At 47.6% G+C, this 18,332-nt stretch overlaps 1 protein-coding gene across 4 annotated transcripts in view; it reads left to right on the forward strand.

Annotated features, from left to right (window-relative positions):
• NCALD (neurocalcin delta) overlaps nt 1-16,865 on the forward strand; it is a 440,857-nt gene extending 423,992 nt beyond the window's left edge. For all 4 annotated transcript variants that reach the window (XM_047783505.1, XM_047783508.1, XM_047783506.1 and 1 more), the window contains 2 exons: nt 11,212-11,317; nt 14,070-16,865. In XM_047783505.1, the coding sequence (XP_047639461.1) occupies nt 11,212-11,317; nt 14,070-14,167 (204 nt within the window). In that variant the 3' untranslated portion in view covers nt 14,168-16,865. The remainder of the gene's footprint in view (nt 1-11,211; nt 11,318-14,069) is intronic.
• The last annotated feature ends 1,467 nt before the right edge of the window (nt 16,866-18,332 follow it).

Consider the following 18,332-nt stretch of genomic DNA (forward strand, 5'->3'; position numbering starts at 1 on the left):
CCCCCTCCAAGAGTGGAGTGTCTATTTCTCCTAGTCCTATGGAGCTCCTGCACTTGAGCTATGCTGGCCTTCAAAGCCAAATGCTCTGGGGGCTCCTCCTCACCCAATGCCAGACTCCCAGGATGGAGCCTGATGTGGGGCTCAGAACTCCCGCTCATGTGAGAGAACCTCTGTGATATAATTATTTTCCAGTTTGGGGGTCACCCACCCAGCGGGTATGGGATTTTATTATATCATGAAAGTGCCTCTTCTTCTCTCTCATTGTGACTTCTTTGTCTTCAGATGTGAAATACCTTTTTTGGTAGGTTCCAGTCTTTTTTGTCAATGGTTGTTTAGCAGTTAGTTGTGATTTTTGTGTTTTTATAAGAGGAGGTGAGCTCAAGACCTTCTACTTCACCATCTTGTCTCCTCCTGCTGCCATTTTCACTTAACGTAACAACACAGGCATTTCTTATGCTCTGAAGCCTTCAATAAAGATTTTTAATGGCTCTATAATAGTCGTACAGCATATCATAATTTACCTAATATTCCCTTATTTTAGGGATTAGGTTGTTTAGGCCAGTCTTTGTTACTATATGTAAAACTATAACTTTTAAAATGAAATAACAAATATGCAATTCTTGTGCATGAAGCTTTTTCTATATTTAGGATTACTTCCTTAGAATGGATTCCCAGAAGTGCAATTACTGGACCAAAGGGAATGAGCATTTATTTCTAAAGCTCTTGAGGCAGTCTGCCAAATTGTTTTTCCAAATGTACCCTCGAAATAAATGAAGGGTGCCCCCATCTTTGCACCACTCCAATTGTTCTGAATCTTTGCTAATCAAACAAAACTTTAAAAGGTGGTTTTTAATTTTAATTAGCTTTATTTTGTCTCTTCTCTTTATCTGGAGTGCTGTGCTCTGCCTCATGGAGCCCTTCCTGGCCTCATGGCAGTGAAAGGCATCAATATTGTCTTCTTTTTGGAGAGAATTGCTTCCTGATTGGGCTGTAGGGGAAAAAAAAATACCTGTCAACCACGGTGTTGTCACCTATTTAACATTTTTGCATAGTTCTTGTGGATACACCTGGCCAACAGTGTGGTATCCAGTATTGATGATGTAGATCCAGGCAGGGAGGACCGTCCAGATGACATACTCCTTTCGCACCTGTAGTTAAGTACCTACTAAGTAGCTGGCACTGGGAATAGTAGGATAGGGAGGAAAATAGACAATCTCTGTGCAGTGGAATCCAGCTTGCAAAGGAGAATGGAACATTTCAGAGAAGGTACAGAAGGTGTCAGTAGGTACTTGCTGAGTCTTTGCTGACTTACTCCATGTTCATTACAGAATGTAAAAAGTGATCACAAGAATGAAAAAACAGTCCTTCTAACAAGGCAGTTTCTTTGTTGTAATGTAACTCTGTCCACTCACAGGCCCACAGTAAGTTTCCGGGTCATAACTGGAAGGACACAGATTCCTTATGTACTCAGGGTTCTTCCGAAGCCTGCAAAGGGAAGGCTCAAATTTCCTCAATTGTTTCCTATCACACCCTGATGATTAATATTCATGACCATTCAGTGAAAATCTTGCAGCACCCTGAGGCACCTTCCAAATTGTCAGCAAGATTAAATTAAATTTAGAACCATTTTCCTATTAAGGACTATTTTATTGTATTCTGCTATGTTGCAAACTGACAATTCATGTATTCTATCTGATTCTTATGCTAATCCTGGGTCTGACTAAATTGGAATTTGCTGTGGAATATTACTGAACTTCCTACTCTATTTCTTTTCCTTTCACCACCCCCTCTTCATTGAAAGTCCACACTCCAGGCCTAGTCACTGTCTCAAGGAGCTCTGTGGTTTTGTGGAGATTATCATTTTTTTTGGTTCTCTCTAGTCCGCACCATTTAGAAGAACACATATTTGCAGATGCTGCAATTACTCCAGAGACATCACTGTCCTGTAGGTGTTTGCTTTGTGCCTGGGAAAATATCTGCTAGAACATGATGAGATAGAGGCAGGTGGTGGGCCCGCAGAATCATGACCAAAGTAAGGTTCTATTTGTTAAAGGAAGTAAAAATGCAGCTTGATTACAAGTGTCATCACATAAGTTCTTGGCTGAATTTCTGTCCCTCCAAGATTTAGAAATTCAAGCCACTTAATGTAAAATGCAAATTCATGATGTTTACCTACAAATATTAATTAACCGGCCAGGGTGAAGATTGGGTCCAAACAAATTTTATGATGAGGCTTGACTATGAATGGAGTTTAAAACTCCATAAATATTCTAGTTTTAATTCCCTAATGTTGCTTCCTATAATTTTGGTATCCACAGAATATTGTTGGTGGTAAAAAAAAACTGGAAGCCTTTTGTTTTTCCTGCATTGGTAGGAAGACCTCTATTGCAGACCCTGTAACACAAAATATACCGTATTGGTTTCCTCTTGTTGCTGTAACAAGGTGCCGTAAACTTCATTGCTTAGAACAACACACATGTATTTGCTTACAGTTCTGGAAGCCGGAGGTCTTTAATCAGTTTCACTGTGCTAAAATCAAGATGTCTGCAGCTTGCATTTCTTCTGAAGGCTTTAGAGGGAAATCCATTTCCTTGCTTTTCCTACTTTCTGACACATTCCTTGGTTTGAAGCCCTTTTTGTCCTCTTTCAAAACCAGACTAAATGGAGTTCTTCTCACATTGCCATTCCTCTTGGTATCTCATTCTTCTCTCTTCTCCTCATAAAGACCCCTCTGAGTACACTAGTCCACCCAGATAATTCAGAATAATCTCTCCATCTCAAGAGCCTTAAATTGACCACATCTGAAAAGTCCTTTTTACTGTCTTAAGGCAACATATTCACAGGTTTCAGAGATGAGGACATACCCATCATTGAGGGACCACTATTCAGGCTACCACATATATCAAAATGCAGTTACATTCCTTTCTAAAAAAAAATAACTTTGTGCTATATCAACATCTGGGTGAAAAAGCAAAACCATATGCAGATTTATTTTTAGAGTCCTGAACATTTTCACATGCACGTGTTTGTTTAAGTGACAAACTTAGGAACATGATTTAGGTTCAATATTTCATTATTGCATCAAAATCACCTTCCATGAGTCTTAGGCCAGATCAAAGCTCTGACCGTCCCCCTGTAACAGCAGATCCTCCTCTCCAGTGCTCCTCTTTGCCCACTGCTGCAAGAGGAAGGAGAATCCTTCCTGCCCCGCATAATTCCCTGTCCCTGGACCCAGCCAGAGGCAGTTCTGATCATCCACATCCAGCCCAGCACAGACTGTGTCTAAGGAAGGGGCCGGCAAGTGCATGAGTGGCATTGCCCTTTGAGCCATGTGAACGCTCTGGTCCTCTCTGGGTTCTTGGGGGTGAGGGAACATGAAGGAATCTATCAACAGGACCACAGCACTCCCAGGGGGAGAATGCAGAAAGAACAGGAAATGAAACTGGCCCTTCTTTCTTAGACAGTAAGTTCTCAGAGAGTAACCAGGAACCTTGGAAGAACACATTTTTAATTACAGGACTGTCCTTGGGTTGGAGGACATAAGCTTCATTGCTTTACACTTATGACTGAATGAAAATCACAGGCTTAGACAAAAATTGATCACCTGTATCCAAAATAAAGATGGAGAGAGAGCCAAGGGAAGAACTGGCGTCTTGGGCAAGGCAGGTGAATATCAACTTGCATCTCTCCTTTTTCAGTCTCCTTTTTCTTCTCTCCCTTGAGTTAGTTATTTAATCTTCCAGAGCATTGTTCTCATGATTGGTGAACTGGAACTAATCATAGCACCTGCCTCATGTGTAATCATAAGGGTTAAATAGTTATTGCAAGTAGAGCACCTAGGATAGTGCCTCTCATGGGGTATCACTTAGTAAATGCTGGCCACCGTTATTCCATAGGAGTTTCCAGAGCTGGAACGGAATGTTTCACCACAAAATAAAGGGAGGTTATTTCCCATTCAAAGGACAAGGTAACAGAACTTTCTATTAAGTTTACCTAGTAATAAAATGTCCATTCACAAAGAGAAGAGAGGTCACCCAACTAAACCTCCAATTGGTGGAACTCACAGAAGAGATATTCCTGTACAGATAACTTTAGGAGTTCACAGCCTTCTTAGTTGTTGTCTTTCCTACCAAACATCAGCCCAACTGGGAATAAGCTAAAATTTCTGGGCTGGCTCTGATGCTCACAGGATTCAAGGAACAGCCAGATGACCTTTCAAGACAGAGTGTGGTTGGCACCAGAGACTGTGGCTAAATCCACACTGTTGATTTAAGCCTATAGGTACATTTCATGCACTGAGACTGTTGGGGACGCCCTGTTTGGGTTTGTTCTCAAGTTCCAGTTAGAGACTTTCTGAAAGGAATATATAGGCTAGCACTGTGTTACCTTTAGAGGTTGCTGGGGAACTCACTTTAATGACCAGGTTGGAATAATTTCTAATTAGCATATTCATTACTGGATGTTAATGATTGGTTTGAAAATACTTGGTGTTCAAATTAGTGTTGTCTTAGAATCAGACTTTCCCTCCTTTTTTGTGATTCAAGGTTAATTGGCACTTTTGATGAAGGCAGAGTGAACTTTATAACACCTTTGGTCTACATTTTCACACCTTTTAAATGAGTAAAAACTATGGAGTTCCCACTGTGGCGTAATGGGATAGGCAGTGTCTCTGCAGTGCTGGGACAGAGGTTAAATCCCCAGCCCGGCACCGTGGATTAAGAATCCAGCATGCCACAGTTACGGCATAGGTCACAACTGCGGCTCAGATCTGTTTCTTCTCCTGGGAACTCCATATGCCGCAGGGTAGCCAAAAAAGAGGAAAAAAAAAAAAGGAAAGAAAGCTAAAGGAAGGAGGTTGGGCTTCTGCTGGCAGCCCATCACAGAAGACGGCCTTTTTTGTTTGTTTCTTTTAGCAGTATAGGGATAGTATTTCTCCTTCACTCAGAATAAGGCATATGTACCTATAGAGCAACCAGATGAAGAGGAAGGGAGGTGATGGTGTTGGCCATGAAAAGGGTTGCTGTCCGCAAATACCAAGCAGACGCACACATTAATCTGACCTGGTCTCAAGGGCACCAGCTGTGTGCAATTCAGACAACTCGTTTGTCAGTATCTGTACCACAAAGGGTTAAAATTGGGGACCAAAGAGATTTGGTTACTTTCTTTCTAGAACCACTTGGCATTTTTTTCTCCCAAAGATCTTTCTAAATTGGTGTCATAGACACTATGTCACTTTTAATATGTGCCTTGGGGACCTAAAACAATGCACTCTTCTGATTGTGGAAAGGGCGGCGGGGTTGTGGGGGGGGGGCAGTTGGCAAGAGCTTCTAGGCTATCTTGATGTGGCCTCTGGGAATCCAGCTCCTAAGTCTGGCCTGATTCTCAGTTATGAGTGTGGACCGCAGATGTTACCCTGGAATGAGGCTTCGAGTTCTTTCCTGGAGAAAATTCTCTCAAGCAACTGCTCAGGCTAGTGACTTCCTCTAAGGACTAATCTTAGCGTTGGTTTGTCAGTGGTGTTTGGTTTCTGCCTCTCTTACCAGGGGATTAGTCTTATGGGACAAGCCGCATAAGAGTTTAAGAGTTTAGTTATGCATCAGCAACATGGGTGAGGGCCGACTAACCACAGGGCCCTCTCCTCTGTACCCTCCAGCTCCCCTCTGTGGACACCTCTTCCCTCTCCTGTTTCCTAAATAAACATGGATGTTCCCAAGCAGAGGTCCAGCCTCAGGCCTCTCTTCCTTTCATTGCTTCTGCAAAGTCTCATCTTCTCGGTGCTAGTTAAGGGCCAGGCATCGTATTCATTGTTTTCCATGCTGTGTTGGTGTCCCGGGGTAGCTTACCAAATTACCATAAACTGGGCGGTTTCAAACTGCAGACGTTTATTCTGTCACAGTTCTAGAGGCCTGAAATCTAACACCAAGGTGTGGGCAAGGCTGGTTCCTTCCAGAGGCTCCTGTGGGGGACTCTGTTTCCATGCCTGTCTTCTGTCTTGCACCGCCGCCGGGTGGTGGCTGGGGCACCTTCGTGTGTTTTGGCTGCATCTTTCCATTCATCACATGATGTTCCTCCTGCATGTCTGTGTCTATACTTCCTTCTTCTTCTAAGGACACGTCATTGGATTAAGGCCTGCCCTCGTCCAGCGTGGTCTCACTTTAGCTCAATTACATCTGCAAAGACCCCATTTCCCAATCAGGTCACGTTCCAACATTCTGGGTGGATGTGAATTTTTGCAGGACATGAGTCAGCCTGGAACATGTGCATCATCTCACTTAATCCTCACAGCAACCTCATTAGCCCCATTTTATGGATGAAGAAGCAGAGTCCATTCAGGTCTCCTATGAGCAACTCTGAATGGACATCTCCACTTACACACTGCACTGGCACCTCACAGTCAGACATTGCATAAACAGGCTCCGTATTGCCTCCCCTTCCCCCGTCAAATGTGAAGTCCCGAAACAGCAGCTCCAGAATGTCTGTTTAGGAGAGTAAATGGGATCTTCCGAAGGGGCCGTTTGAAGCAGCCTTTGCAGAGCACTTTCTATAACATTGAAAAAAACATGCCCCAAACTGAAAATGATGGGTACCACCACGGATTTGAAACAAGACACCGGCATGGTCGTGGCTGTGGTGTAGGCCAGCGGCTACAGTTCCGACTGGACCCCTAGCCTGGGAACCTCCATAGGCTGCAGGTGTGGCCCTAAAAAAAAAAAGAGAGAGAGAAAGAAAAAAAGAAATAAGACAGTGGCAGGAGGAATGGGCAAGAATGATAAACTTAGAAAAATATCAAGGAGGCAGAGTTGATAGGTTTAGTTGACCATCTGGATGTGGAGATAGATGGTAGACATATCAGAGATGTCTTTGGGTAATAATAGGGTGGTGGATGGTAGGACTATTTACAAAAAAAAAAAAAGAGGCAACTGGGACTGGACAGTAAGGAGTTTGTTTTTTCAAGTAAACTCTTAGATGAAACCTAATATAAGAAGGAGCTTCTTTGGCTGAAAAAAGGGGCAGGACCCTTATTCTCCCCTCGTTCTCTCCCCACCTGTGAAAGCACCTACATCGCTTTGGCAGAGCATCATAGGAGCTACTGACTTAATGTATTCTTCTAGCTCTAAGCAAGAAAGGGCTTATGCGATTCTAGACAGAGCGATATCGAGCCCACTTTAAAAGTATTTCCAAGATCCTTGAGACCTCTCTCTACCCTCCTTTCCTGATAGGAGATGTCCTTCGAAGTGGGGGGCTGTTCTTTTTCCGTAATCTAAAACCAACCCTGTACTGCTAAACTTCTTTTGCCCTTGGTGGGTTGTCATGAGGCCTTGGGTGTCGGGTTATAAGACCCTGCAGCTTCGGATGCAAAGTCGGTCTGGTTTCCTTCAAAGAGAAGACTGAGCTTTAGCTCTTGGCATTGGGCCTGCCCTCAGTTAATCCCACAACCTTGATTGGTTCAGACACGAGTCCTTCCTTTCCAGCATTCCGAAGGGTGGTTCATTCAGAGGAAAAAAGAAAAAACATATATGTATGTATATGTGTGTGCATGTGTGTGTGTGTGTGTGTGTGTATGTATGTATGTATGTATATATATGCCACAAGGAAGCTTGTAAGACCCCTGGCCATAGGTGGCGCTGTCCTGAGCCTGCATAGGGCAGAGCCAGAGTGGGACTCCTGAGTGTCCCATAGCTCTGTATTTACCCAGAGACAAGAATAGGGCTCTTCAACTTTAATTAAAAACAGGATGTCCCTGCTGGGCCTCTCATTGACATGGCTAAAAATAAAATAGGGAAGTAGCCTGGGCTCTTCATGGTTTAATCCCATTAAATAGAGGGGGGTGGAGCTGGAGCTAATAAAAGACATGATTTGTTTCAGATCGCTATCTGAGGTTCTGTCTTTTCTCTCCTGGGCCGTGGAGGCCGAGCTCTAATACAATCAGTGCGGGGTTGTTGACGCCATGGGAGAGGACAAAGGGACGGACGATCCCCCACTGAGGTTTTGCAAGGCTGTCGTCCACTTACTCACTCTCGGGACGCCTGGTCACCTGATCTCTGTGCTCACTGCTCTAGTACCCCCCATGTTATAGACCTGGTTTTGTGAATAATCCACTAATCCCTTCCTGTGAGCTCATGAACATTTAAAAAAAAAAAAAAAAATCTGGTCTGAGTGCTATGAAACGGCCATCTGGAAATGTGAGCCTCTTAAAGGTGCCCTCACTTTCTTCCTCCTCAACTCCACAGTATACTCAGACCTTGCATCTCTTGCCTGATTCCAGAAGCCTCATTCACAAATGTACTCCTCCAAGGGCATCTTGACTTTCTTCATTTTTGTTTTTTTGTTTATGGGTTTGTGTGTGTGTGTGTGTTAACCTATCCTCATTTCTCTGCCCCAACCCCATTCCTTGAACCTTACAGCTGCAGAGTAAACTCTTGAAGGCTTTCTGCTGGGTGTGAAAGCCTTCTTTCTCAACACACATTCATCTCTTTGCTTGGTCTTTCACTCATTTGTTCAAGCAGAGTATTCAGAAAATAATCTCTCAATTATTATACAGTGGACTTCCGTTCAGAATCCCAAGAAGGAGAATTTCATGAGCCTCAACTCTTAGAGGCTGAGAGCTCCAAGGAGTGTTCCAGACCAGTGAGTTTTACTTGATACTATGGGACCTTAGCAAGCCCCGAACAGACTCAGGGAAGGAACAGCATAGCCCCAAAGAAGGTTGATGACACAGCATCCTTAAGACTTTTAGCAAAAAAAAAAAAAAAAAATGTTCCCTGCTTGCTGGTGGTTAAGGATCTGGCACCGTCACTACAGCTGCCATGGCACAGGTTCAGTCCCTAGCCTGGGAACTTCCACATGCCACAGGTACAGCCGAAAAATAAAAAGACTTCTGGCAAAAAGCAAACATATTATTTGCCCATAAATGCACATCACCTCTGCAACTCCTGAGATGTATCAGCTCTTGCACCTTTAAAGAGGTGCACTTGTGATCTAGTGGGACACTCGTTTCTAGATCCTGTTTTGTTGTTGTTGTTCTAAGATTCCTGGGCTTATGAATGCACAAAATATTTAGATTGTGTTAAGTTTGAAATCTGTGCAAGGTGTGTGTGTGTGCACGAGTCTGTCAGTTGGTGCCACTGATTCCTGTCTGGGTCAAGAGTTTCATGGGGGAGCAAAGAAGGCCGAGGAGAGGGTGCTGGACCTCAATCAAGGCATAGCTGGTCTGCAGAGACTTCCGCACTCCTTCCTGTTGCTAAATATTCACTTGGCCCTGAAACTCAGCACCTCTGGTTTCTCATTTGTTAAAAAAAAAAAAAAAAAAAAAGGCTTTATCTCTATGGCCTTTTCTAGCTCCCCCAAGGAGTCAGGTGTCCCTACTAACTTGGCACATGCCCCTAGAGCCCTAGCATGGATGGCAGGGCAGCCCTGGACTGGCAGGGACAGCAGGAGGGGTCCAGGAGGAAGACAGAGCATGGCTTGCCCCTCGCCTCTGGAGTGCGCTTGAGTGCACGTTCCTTGGGAAAGCTGACTGTGGCCGAACTCACCCCAGTGACACGCATCACCCCAGAGCCGTGACGCCCAGCGTGCCCTTCCTCCCAGACAGAGTCACGGTGGAGGCAGCTCTTCAGTTCAGCCTGGGCTTTGGGTGGGTTCAAGTCCAATTCACGGAGCCTGGCCAACAGGGCCTCTCTGGGGTGGGATCGGCCCGAGCATCAGCACACTGGGTGAGTCCATTTTTCATTCCTGTGTTATTGACTGGGGTGATAACCTTTACCCTCATTTCTCCAGAATCTTTTAGAAGCTTGAGGCAGGGTTGACCCTGAACAAGACTGTAAAGCAGAGGTTGAGCCTTCATCTTTTTTTTTCCACCTTTTTTTGGGTCCACTTTTCCCCTTGGAGGCTCCTTTCCCTCCACTGCCTTCCTTTCTCCCCTCCTTCTAACTGTCCCACTGCATCCCAAATTCTAGCACTTTCCAGATGTTTCTGCCCACCCTCTGGCAAAATCTACTTTTTCTAAACCTCTTTGCTAGGGTTCAGGGTCCCAAAGTGAATCTGACTAGCACAACCATGGTCTAGGGATAAAAACAATGACTTTACACTCTTCTTCCAAAATAAAACATTTTGATGGCTGGGGCCTTCCAGGCCCTTCCTGAGTGCCACAAGAGATCCACAGGTGGCAGGGAGGATACTTATGGTACTGCTCCCTAAACCTGTTCAGTAGAACCCTCTTTTGCCCATCTGATTTCAGTGCCCAGTTTATCTCAAGCTGAGATTTTATATTTAACTCAAAACTCAAATGGCACATTGTTCCCCTCCTGGGGATACCTGACCGCTTGCTGAGAAGGGATGGGAGACGATTGCTTCATACAAGGGGCAAGAGCCCTGGGATGGATTGGTAATGTCTGCCTGGGAGAAGAGGAGGGCACGTCCTTACAGACCATCAGTGCTTCTATCCCCGAGGGACCCAGAGAGAGACCCCTGCAGACACCAACCTGTCTCGCTGGCCCTGAGGAATGTCACCTACAGGCTGACAGTGAGGACGTCAGAACAGGAGCAGCAGCAGCACACAGGAACCTCATTAGAAATGTAGAATCTCAAGCCCCACCCCCAACCTCCCCAACCTCCCCAACACAATCAGATGCTGCAGAGTCACAGAATTCCCAGGGAATTCACATACACATTAAAGTTAGAGAGTGCCCATGGTGGCACAGTGGAAACGAATCCGATTATGAACGATGAGGTTGTGGGTTCAATCCCCGGCCTCACGCAGTGTGTCAAGGATCCAGCACTGCCGTGAGCTGTGATCCAGGTTGCAGAGGCGGCTCAGATCCTGCGTTGCTGTGGCTGTGGTGTAGGCAGGCAGCTGTAGCTCCCATTGGACCCCTAGCCTGGGAACCTCCATATGCCGCAGGTGTGGCCCTAAAAATGCAATAAATACATAAGTTTAGAGACATGAGGGGTCTAGTGGATCGTCTCACTAGTTGTCGCTTCTAAAGTTTCTTAGTGCTGGACAAGCTCTGCTGGCCTGGCTGCTCTCACCAGCAACTGCCCATGACTTTTTGGCAACAGATGGTCAGGAACAGAGTGTGAGCTGTTTCAGGCTCTCTGTGGGAGTGGTAGGTGTTCCCTTCACCCCCATATTTGGGAGGTTGAATAATAGCACCACTGTGTGCCAAACCCAGCCATGTTCCTGTCTTACTACCCTGTCGCTTCTGTCCCCAGGCAATCTATAAGATGGTTTCCTCTGTGATGAAAATGCCTGAAGATGAGTCAACCCCAGAGAAGAGAACGGAAAAAATCTTCCGCCAGATGGATACCAATAGAGATGGTAGGAGGCCCGGGCTGCTTGGCTTGGCGTTGCCCCGAGTGAGGGCTGCTGGAGGTGCTGGGGTGTCCAGGCAGGGAAATGCCACCCTAGGACAAGCTCTGGGCCGTAAGGACCTGGTTCAAGGCCCTTTGTGAAAGTGGCTCATCCTGTCGGTGGGGGGATGGGGGGAGCAGGGGACAGAGGTCTGGAGTGAGTCCACAGCAGGCTGGATCCTACAGTGGGAGGGCTTGGTATCTATTCAGACCCTGCTAGCTTTCCTCCCAGCCTGCTCAGAGGGTTTTGTTGCAGTCTCCTGTGCATGCTCCAAGGTGTAGGCTTTCCTGGAGCCAAGCAGGGCCCCTCAGCTGTCAGGGGCTTAGCTGGCCAGCAGGTTTTACCCTGAGGGAGCCACCCACAATTCAAACCCAGCAAAGGATGCAAAGCAAAGCACAATGAAAGGAGGGATGGATTTCAGACTCAAGAAGAGTGGATTTTAGATGTTGGTGTTTAGATTTTAGATGTTTTAGATTGCCAGATAGAATTGAAGAGGCCTAATTAACTTTGATTTTTGGATAAATAACACACAAGTTTTTAATGTAAGTGTGCCCTATGCAGTATTTGGGACATACTGAAAAACAGTTGTTTATTTGAAACTTAACTGGGTATTTTTATTTGCCAAATCTGGCAACCCTAGTTGGATATAATACCCAGGTGTTCTTTTGTTTTGTTTTTGTTTTTTGTCTTTTTTAATCTTTTCTAGGGCTGCAGCTGCCACATATGGAGGTTCCCACGCTAAGGGTCTGATCAGAGCTGTAGCCGTCAGCCTCCACCAGAGCCACAGCCACACAGGATCTGAGCTGCATCTGTGACCTACACCACAGCTCACGGCAACGCCGGATCCTTAACCCACTGAGCGAGGCCAGGGATCAAACCCTCAACCTCATGGTTCCTAGTCGGATTCATCCATAACGGGAACTCCAAATGCAATACCCAGGTTTAAAGTGCAAACATAATAAGCTGGACGTCATCTATAGCTTTTGCTCTTTCTGGCTTGCCTGTTCTGCAGGACACCCCCAGCAATTCTTGGCAGCGATGAGCAAATGCACGCATATATCGCCACTGTAAGGCTTTGTTTGTGGCAGAGTGAGCCTCCATTTCTTATCTCTGTGCCCTTGGGCACCAGCTGCCTGAGAATGTAGGTTTGCGGGGTACAGGCCAATCTGTCCACTTTGTTCTTCCACAAAGGTGCCATCACAGCCCATTTCTTTGTGGGCCTTGATTCACAGTGAATAGTTTGCTTTGCAAAGACTAAACAAACAGGATTCTTTTAAGAGAAGGATAACCTCGCTGACATTAAACTGCCCATTTTGCTGATGCTCCTGGGGAGCACAGGTGGGTGTATGTCCTGCCCCAGGCCCAGCCTCCTCTTTAGATCAGGGGTGGGGGATGGGAGAAGACCCAGGACCACAGGATGTAACCCTCCCTGCGAGAAATTAGAGCCTCTCCACTGGGACTTGGCCAAAATAGGGTCACAGAGCCCTGACTGGACCAGCATTCCCCAAATACATCTCACTGCTAAGAACCCTGTACTTTCCTAAGGGAAAGCCTTGGGGTAAAAAAAAAAAAAAAAGGCTGGCAGGGAGTGGGAGGGTGGGGGGCAGTGAGGTGGGGAGTGCGTGCTGTATAGGGCAGGGCTTCAAGTCTGCATGGGGTCAGACCACCCAACCTGGGGACTGGGTGCTTCAGCTCAGAGCTCCTGGACTTCACAGCAGGGCGCAGGAGCAGAGCCTTCATCTAGAGTCTCCTGTTATATTCCTCTTGGTAGAAGCTCTTTTCATCTACCCCTGGCCACTGACTTGAAAAGCCTGGGCCCCCAGCAAGTTAGCCTGGGCACCAAAGCGTGCAGAGGGTTAACGCGAGAGCGGATGTACACGCTGAGTGCAGAATTGACGTTTGCACCAGGAATGGGGGAGAAGCGCAGCCTCCCTCCAACAGTATGAGGCAAGAAGGTACTGGAAGAGAATGTAATACATACTCCAGCCTAGGCAGGAAAGAAAAGGACATTGGGTAGGAATGGAGGCGGCCAGTTTCCCTCCTCCAGCCTTTCGGGATTGACGGGAGGGACCCGGCAGGGCTCCCCTCAGCTTGGAGCACGAACCCCTTTTTCGTCTCACCTCGGATGGAAGGGCGGCCATCCTCACACCTTGTCCATAAGAAGGAGCCCTCGCCTAGGTGTTTGTTCTGGCCCCCCTCCCACATGCAGGGAGGGGGCAGGGGGCAGGGGGCAGGGGGCAGGGGGCAGGGGGCGGGGGGCGGGGGAGGACAAGAACTTTTGCAGCACACCTGGGTGTACCCCAGTGACCTGGCCCAAAGGAGTCCAGAGGGCTGGGTTACACCAGGGGGACGGCCCTGGTGCTGCTGGAGCCCAGCTCATTCTCTGAAAGGCGCCAGCGCCATCCGTTCTACAGACACCAAGTCCCTCCAGGGCGCCTGCCGCTGGAAGAGCCACGAGGGCAGGGGCCACCCAGCACCCTCCCCCCACCAGGGCGGGGCACGCAGGGCGCTCTCGGGAAGCCGCCCACTGTGCTAGGGGCGGTGCGATGCCAAGCGAGCCCTACCCCCCAGGGTCTCAGCTCGGAAAGACGGAGGGTGGGTGGACTAGTGGCAGGTGAGACCCCAGGAAAAGGTGAGACGCCGCTGCCCCCAAGATGCAGCAGGAAGACCCTATGTGTCCGTGCCACCAGCTGCCGCTCACCATCCTCTTGCTTTCTAGGAAAACTCTCCCTGGAAGAGTTCATCCGAGGGGCCAAGAGCGACCCGTCCATAGTGCGCCTGCTGCAGTGCGACCCCAGCAGCGCCGGCCAGTTCTGAGCCTGGCGGCCCTCGAATGGTAGAGCTGCTTGTGTTCTCTTTGGATTTTTCTTTTTAACAGATTTTTTTTTGTTTTGCCAAACGATATTGACGGTGATGCTGTTCCCCGTGTGGTCGGACGCACCTCCCTCCGTGCCGCCTTCAGCTTCTTTTGTCGTGGACGCTTCGTGGGAATGTCTAGAGCCCCCCGCGCTTGTGGAGAGCATGGACAATGCTGTCGTGCACAGACTTTGTGGTGTTCATTGTTCTGACGACTTTTCATCGTTATTATTATTTTTTTTCCTTTGATTGGAAGGTCTGTGTTCGAAAACTGAAAACTTGGGGAGGCAAGAGAAGGGAAACCAATCCAGTCCAGCGATGCTATTGCAAGCTTGAGCAGCTTGTTTGAAAAACGAAACTCCCCACCTGGGTCACACATGCCCTAAGGGTGATGGCACCAGAAGCTGGATTCCCCAAGGACCAGGAATCCTCTGGGGCCAGGCTGTTAAAGGGACCTGGGGGATCCCCCCAGAGGCCCACCCTACCCTTTTCCCCAGCAGGCTGTAGTTACTAAGCTGTGAACATTTCAAGGTAAATTAATAGAGAGGATAAAGATGGCTAAAGGATGGCTCAGCTATTTCTTCCCGGGTTTACATGAGTTGAGCTAAGATGAATTTCTTTGGAAACTTAATGCAAATGCTAACTTGTATTCCAAAACCAGACCCATCTTGTTGCCTATTGTGATTAAAAAAAAAAAAAAGATCATTGTATATAAAATATTGGGTATTGCAGACCAAATTAAGTGTTTTGCCTTGTTTAAATGAAATGCATGTTTAGTGAGCACTAATACAATCTTATTACAGAAGACTGTTTTTTAGTAGCTTATTGTGAAGTAAGCCAGCTATAATGAATGTCTGTCTTGTTTTAAAGTCATATCTGTCTTTGCACAAATGCGCCAATCAACAGATATATTTTATATATTCCAGAAAAGTACAACGTAATCGTGACCAGGGCTCAACCTTCATTTTGAATGCGTTTCCAGTGGTAGCGCCTATTCCAGAAGTGGGGGAGGTGGAGTGGGATGTGTCAACTGCAGCACCAGAAGGTTCTTGTTTATTCGAAATGTGGGTTTGCCCACCCAGCCCAGCAGATCGTCTGTAGTATTAGATTGGAAGTGTGGTGCTTTTCCAAGCAGATCAATAACTCTGTAGACGCTTTCCCCCACCCAACCCCCACCCCCCGACCCCAAAAGGCAAAAATCCTCAAGACTTCCTAATGTTTTAATCCACATGCATGGTTAGGCAGCTGTAGGCTGGAATGTTGACTTTCCCATGCCCCCAGTGGCCTTTAAGAGAGTCAGAGATTGGGCAGTCATCTGGTTCATCTTGAAGACAGCAAGGCAGGTGTGTCTGTGATTTCCAAGGCCCGCTATGGGCCATTTCTACATTTTCTGAATGCAGATTTCTATTTCCAGAAGTGATAACCCAATTTGAGTTTCTGTTTGGTCTGATGACCTCATACACCCTAATTTGAATTGGAAGGTAAGAGTGAAAGTTGCCGATCACAGGTGAGTCACATTAGCACAAGCAATAGGCGTGGGGAAGCCCAAACAGTTAAGGCTGGAGATGGGGAGAATGTGCCTCAAGAAGGCAGAGAGGTCCCCTTGGCTGTGGCCACGCTCCTTGGGTAGACCATGAACCACAGAGAGACTCCTAACCATGAGGAAGATGATGCTGAGCCTGCTTAAACCTCCAGATTCCCGTGTATTACTCGATTCCATTTTAACTGATAATGAACATCTGAATTTGCATTGGATTTTTCAGTGGGCCAAAATGAAACAACTTCGCCGGGTGAGATTTTTGAGAGTTGGACTCTGTAAAATCATCTTCCTCTGTCAGTTGTTCATAGTGGTTCTATACCGTGAACCTTGCCGAGTTCCTCCACTGGCCAAGTGGTAAAATCTGGTTTTGAAAACTAGGGAATTATTAACCCAAAGCATGGCATGCAGAGGGGCAGGGGACCACGCCCTCTATAGGCGATGTCCTGGAGCTGCATCCCACTTTCTCTCCTGCACTTAATTGAAGATGCAGTTCCTCCTTTTAGTTTTCCTAAGATGGTGGAGTCAGTTAATGCTTGGGAAAGCCCGCCCGAGCTCTACTCTCAGTCTTGACATCTTACTGAGCCAGACTCAGTCCCTGGAACCTAGAGCTGCAGTGAGAAGCCCGAAGAGCTGTTAAGAAAGAATCCGGCATTGCCATCATCACCAGCTGTGATGATGTAGGTTGCAGCTCCGGCTCGGATTCAGTCTCTGGTTCAGCAACTCCATATGCCATGGGATGGCCAAAAAAGAAAAAAAGAAAGAAAGAAAAGGAAATAGATCAGACTCATGGCTGATGAATGCTGACAAGCTCGAGATGGATGAAGAATAATCCCTATCCTGGCCTGCCCGTGACCCTGTCTGTATTTTGAGGGTTGTTTTCCTCACGCTCCCCCTGCCTCACAAGGCCTTTGTACATCTGATGCAGTGCCCTTGAGTGTGGCCAAGGGACTCAGTAGCACCCAAAAGGCTGAATGGCTCAAGGCTTACATCACTCCTGCGTGGGGCTGGTCAGTGTCACTGCTGTGTGGCGGGACCTCTGGAAATGGAGTCTGTTCTGTCTGAGATCAAGCTGGCCTGTGATGTTCAAGGGACAGGAATAAAGTGGCTTGAAGGATGCTACAGAGTGGTCGACTGTTCATCCCCTGGTTTGGGGTGGGGAAGGGGCGCAGGGGGTGCAGTCCCCTCCCATCCGTATGCCCCCGGGACACTCTCCACGTGGGCATTGAAGGGTACGTATATTTATGACTCCCTTCCTATGGCGTGGGTCCTGCATTGGTTGACTTTATGTGGCTCCAGCTTGGCATCCAAGTATGCCGGTTGTTTACTATGACTGGGAAATGAGGTGTCCATGCCTAAACTGCTCCAGCTGAGCCTGTGCCTGAGGGAGGGGCCAGCTGCTGTCTCTGTTGGCCTCTTGCTGGGCATGGTTTCTGCCTCAGAGACATAAGGAAGCAGGATTTGTGCAAGGGGAAGGGGGGGGGCGGGGTCTGCTGGTCCAAAGCCCTGTCCTGAAGCATCCTGGGACTGCAGGGGGGCTTCCTTTCTTGGCTCCACTCCTAGCCTTTACTTTCCTCTCCTTCCTCGCAGCTAGAGCTGTAAACGACTCTAGCCTCATCATTCAGTGCAACAAAAGGAGAAATGGAGGCAACTTCCTCTTTGGTGGGAAATTGACATCCCCCTGTCCCCACTCTGGGCCTCTCAGCTGGAGAGGTGTCAGTAGAGAAGATGACATGAGATGGAGCCCACAGCCTCAAAGCCAGTTCAGGTCACAGTGTGTGTTTCTTGTTGCTGCCATTGGCCCTGCCTTCAGCAAAGCGCGCGTCAAGGTAGGAAAAAGCGGCTGAATGTCAGCTAGAGGAGCGGTCTTTCTGTATCTCACACAGTGTCCCTCTCTGGACCAGCAATGGCCCTGATGCTCACAAACACCGAGTGTGACTAGCGCCGCGTGTTCACAGCAGGGGTGGTGAAAAGGTGGCGGGGACCCTGCACCTGCATTTCCACACCTGTGGGAGGCTATCCTGTTAACTTCCAGCACATTTTCAAGCATGAGGCTCCTCTCTTCAGGGCACTGTCCCAATACCCCCCCACACCCACCCAAGCGGACCCTCCTGACAACCAGGGGGCAAAGGCCAGGTGAGGCGTCGTCTCCGCATCCTTGCTCAGTCAAGGTAAGAGGCGATCACGAGAACTTTCTTTGGAAGGAGTGGAGATGCTTCACACATAGCTCTCATCTTTGTCAGGACTGTGCTTTGCACGTGCCTGAAATGTCCTGTTTTTTAAGGTGGCCGAAGAGACAAGAGAAAGAGCATTGTTTTCCAAGGCCATAGAGTATCAGTCAGAGCCACCTAAAGTGGAAATTGTTGCAGAGGGAAAAGATGTCCCCAGCAAGGGTATAACCAATGGGAATATTCATTTCAAGCAGGTGTCTCTGCACCCGGGTGATGATCACAGGTCCAGGACTTAGCTAGGTCCTGGGCACCTGGGCAGCAGGGTGGGGATGGGGGGCAGGTAATGGGCCACGCGTGGTCCCAGACAGCCCTGGGATGCCAATGACAATCACTCTGAGAACACGGCACTCTGTGCCAC

This window comes from Phacochoerus africanus, chromosome 6 (assembly GCF_016906955.1).
Source record: "Phacochoerus africanus isolate WHEZ1 chromosome 6, ROS_Pafr_v1, whole genome shotgun sequence".
NCBI lineage: Eukaryota > Metazoa > Chordata > Mammalia > Artiodactyla > Suidae > Phacochoerus > Phacochoerus africanus.